At 49.8% G+C, this 3,641-nt stretch overlaps 1 protein-coding gene across 1 annotated transcript in view; it reads left to right on the plus strand.

The window, feature by feature from the left end:
- Positions 1–803: 803 nt before the first annotated feature.
- Positions 804–3,641, plus strand: part of SLC29A3 (solute carrier family 29 (equilibrative nucleoside transporter), member 3) — a 9,188-nt gene continuing 6,350 nt past the window's right edge. Inside the window, exon 1 of the mRNA XM_008936640.1 lies at positions 804–1,052. Coding sequence (XP_008934888.1) covers positions 804–1,052 — 249 coding nt within the window. The remainder of the gene's footprint in view (positions 1,053–3,641) is intronic.

Here is a 3,641-nt window from a genome sequence, read left to right on the forward strand (position 1 = left end):
GTCCCGAAAGGGAGAAGTTTTAATTATTTTTTTTTTCAAAAGACCCTATTTCCGGGATTTCCCTCTCTCCCTGCGCTTGGCTCGGCCCTTACTCCGGGGTGTAGCAGCCGCTTTGCAAAGCCTGGCGGAGCTGCGAGTGGTTTACTCACAAAGCCCGGGGTCGGGTTGCTGCGGGAGCTTCTGCTCCCTGGGCAAAGCCTGCGGGGGTTGTGTGAGTTTACAGGTGGTTTCTCCCAAGCCCGTGCTCCTTTGTGAGTCATTTCCCAAAGCCCCGATGGCGTTCGATGAGTTTACAGGCCGGGTTGCAAAGCCTGCTGGTGTTACATTAGTCTACCAAGTCGTTTTGAGCAAGCCCGACGGTGTTGTACAAGCTCACAGGTTGCTCTGCAAAGCCCGATGGCGTTTTTAGTTTACAAGCTGTTAATTTTTTCTCAAGCCTTGTATGAGCGGAGGTTTCCTGCTTTTACAAGGCCAAGGGGATGGATTAATTATTAATTATGGATGGAAACTTGGGTGCTGCTGCAGCAAAACTCAGCCCTGCCATGTCTCACAGAATCATTTAGATTGGAGAAGACAATTTTAAGCTCCTCAAATCCAACCATCTTAGTCCCCTCTCCCACATATTTTGGGGACCCATCCATCCCTGTGCTGAGCCAGTTCAGCTCACTCGTCCATCATGTGCTGGGCGATCCCAGGCTGAAGGACAAGGAAGCTGGGCACAGCAGCTTGCAAGCAGCAGTTTGCAACCCTCACATGGTAATATCTTTTTTGGGGTGTTTTTTTTCTTGCAGCGTGCCAGCACTATGCACCCAGCAGCCAGCAGCTTTCCCCAGGATGAAGAGCCCCTGATCGAGGAGCCCTCGGTGAACGGATACAGTCGGCGAAAGCCACGCGACCATTTCCATGGGGCCTATGTTATTTTTTTCCTCCTGGGCATCGGGTCCCTGCTGCCCTGGAATTTTTTTATCACAGCAAAACACTATTGGATGTACAAGCTGCAAAACTGCTCAGATCGAGCAGGCCCGGCAGGACAGGTGACGTCGGATCTGCGGGTGAGTGTGCTGCTTTCAGAAAAGGAAAAAAAAAAGCTGGTTTCTTTCTGAACTTGCTCTTTTCCTCCCCTCAACTTCTGCAGAACGTGAGTGAATATCATCTGGGTTTTTGCTTGCTGCAAACCAGCAGTAGAGGTACATTTGGGGAGCACAAATAGCTGCAAGAAAGGTGCTTAAAACCAGAAGGCGTAGCACTTTGTGCTCTGTCTTTTAGCTGTATTTGAAGCCCTAAGGTTTACAAAATTTGGCTGAACTGGCTCTATAAACAAGATAACCTTTCAAGGACAATTTTTACTGTGCAAGGTAAAAATCTCTTTGTGGGTTTGGGTGGGGTTCTTTTTGTCCTTCATGCTTGGTGAGCCTCTGAGCCCCATAGGGCTCTGTGCTATCCCAGACAGACTCGGCTGCAACTCCCTGTGGGCTGGGAGATAAACTGCCCTGAACTTGTGGCCTCGTGGCGAGGCATCAAACACATTTTAGGCATTTTCTGCCTCGCAGTAATGCAGCTCATAGTTTGAAGGTGGCAGCAGGGCTCTGCAGGAGCACCAGCCCTGGAGTGGATGGTTTGCAGGAGTCTCGAGCCTCCCCCTCTTGATGTTTTAGTGCTTTTCCTTCAAAATCTGGCAGGTGTGACGGGAGTATCTGCTTGGAGCGATAAACATCTGGCTTTTGGCATATGGGACGAGGAGCTTGTCATGGGGCGATTGATGAGCCAGCCTTGGGGTGGCAGGCTTGATGGGCTCTCTTTTTCTCCCCCCAAAAAAACTGCCATCTCTTGCTCCTCCTTAATCCACAGCAGGATTGTTTCCCTGTGCCTCCCTGACAAAGCAACGGGGGCTGGAGAAAGCGTCGGTGTGATGAGGCTGCGTCCTGTCTTCCTCCAGTTGCTGAACTTGTTCAGGTGGTTTGGGCACATTTTAGTTTTCTATAAACACAGAGCCTGGTATGACGCCCACGTTTTCTCTGGGACTTCTTACCCCAATTATGGCAGTTGTGGCTGTGTTAATTTTTAAGAGATGACCTCCCATGTCCCCTGCTTCCCATGTGATCCACGTGCCTCCTACATCAGCACAGTTCTAGAAAAAAGCTGATTTCAAGGTAGAGTAAGTATCACTAGGTGTCTTTTTCCTAAAAACTCTTGTGTAGCTGTATTCTTGGTCAGATCAGCCATTAGTTTTATGTAAAAGATGTTTCTCCTCTGTATGTCCAGGATGCAATGAGTTTTACTTCCTCTGGTAAAAACCAACATGGCCTTTCTGTGACGGTCCAGTGTGATTAAACATAAACCATCTCTTGACTCTGAAGAGATGCCCATGTGACTGGCAGCCTGCTCTTGGCTCCAGCTTGCTTGCTGCTGCTAATTTCATGCCCTGTGCTCCAGGTAACGCTCTGGTGCCTTCAGCCACCGCCGTGGGTCTGGATTGCTTTTCCAGCCCAGCAGGAGCCCAGCTGCTGAGTCTGGGCTGGAGCAGAATAAAAACTACTTTGCGAGTGACGCCAGTGACTAATTTGCTGCTGTGATGGTTTGTTCTTGGTTGGGATGTTTTTTTTTAAGGTGCTGAGTGCCTGGTATGCATCGTGGCAACCTTTGAAGTTGCTGTATTTAATACAAACACCTCTATCATGCGCCTTGGCTTCATGGCTGAGGGATGACACCTTCCCTTGTGGGAGGAAGATGAGCTTTGGGGATAATGATTTAATATTAGCCAAGAAAGGAGTTGGAGTCTTCCACTGCTTGTGTTTCTTCTCTGAAGCCACGTTGGCAACAGGTTGCTTGGCCTTTGTGAGCAAAGGGTGGCTGAAGGAGATAAGGCAGCCAGTCAAGGAGGGCTCAGCAGAAACTAGATGTATCTTGTATAGCCAAAAATTTCTTCTCAAAGCATGCCTGTGATGGATGGGAATACCCACATAGGGAGAACAGTTACCATCTTAGCTGGATAAACAGTTAACATAAAAAGCTTTGGGTTGTAAGGGACCTTTCAAGGTCACCTAGTCCAGCCCCCCTGCAGTGTGCAGGGACATTGCAACTAGAGCAGGTTGCTCAGAGCCCCATCCAACCTCACCTGGAATGTTTCCAGGGATTGGGGTTTGACCACCTCTCTGGGCAACCTGGGCCAGGGTCTCATGCCACCCTTATTGTGTAAAATTTCTTCCTTCTCTTCAGTCAAAATCTCCCTCTTTTAATTTAACGACCACTTCTCTGGGCAATGTGGGCCACGGTCTCACCACCCTTATTGTCTAAAATTTCTTCCTTCTTTCCAGTCAAAATCTCCCTCTTTTAATTTAAAACCATCATCCCTTGTCCTGTCACAACATGCCCTGATAAGAAGTCTGTCCCCATCTTTCTTACAGGCCCCCTTTAAGTACTGGAAGGCTGCAGTAAGGTCTCCCTGGAGCCTTCTCTTCTCCAGGCTGCCCAAGCCCAGCTCTCTCCTGCCGGCCTCCCAGCAGAGGGGTTCCACCCTTGGGTCACTGCTGGGGCTCCTCTGACCCCACTCCAGCAGGTCCCTGTCTCTGCTGTGCTGAGGACTCCAGAGCTGCCCCAGCACTGCAGGGGGGTCTCCCCAGAGCGGGGCAGAAGGGCCAGAA

This window comes from Merops nubicus, unplaced genomic scaffold (assembly GCF_000691845.1).
Source record: "Merops nubicus isolate BGI_N331 unplaced genomic scaffold, ASM69184v1 scaffold23213, whole genome shotgun sequence".
NCBI lineage: Eukaryota > Metazoa > Chordata > Aves > Coraciiformes > Meropidae > Merops > Merops nubicus.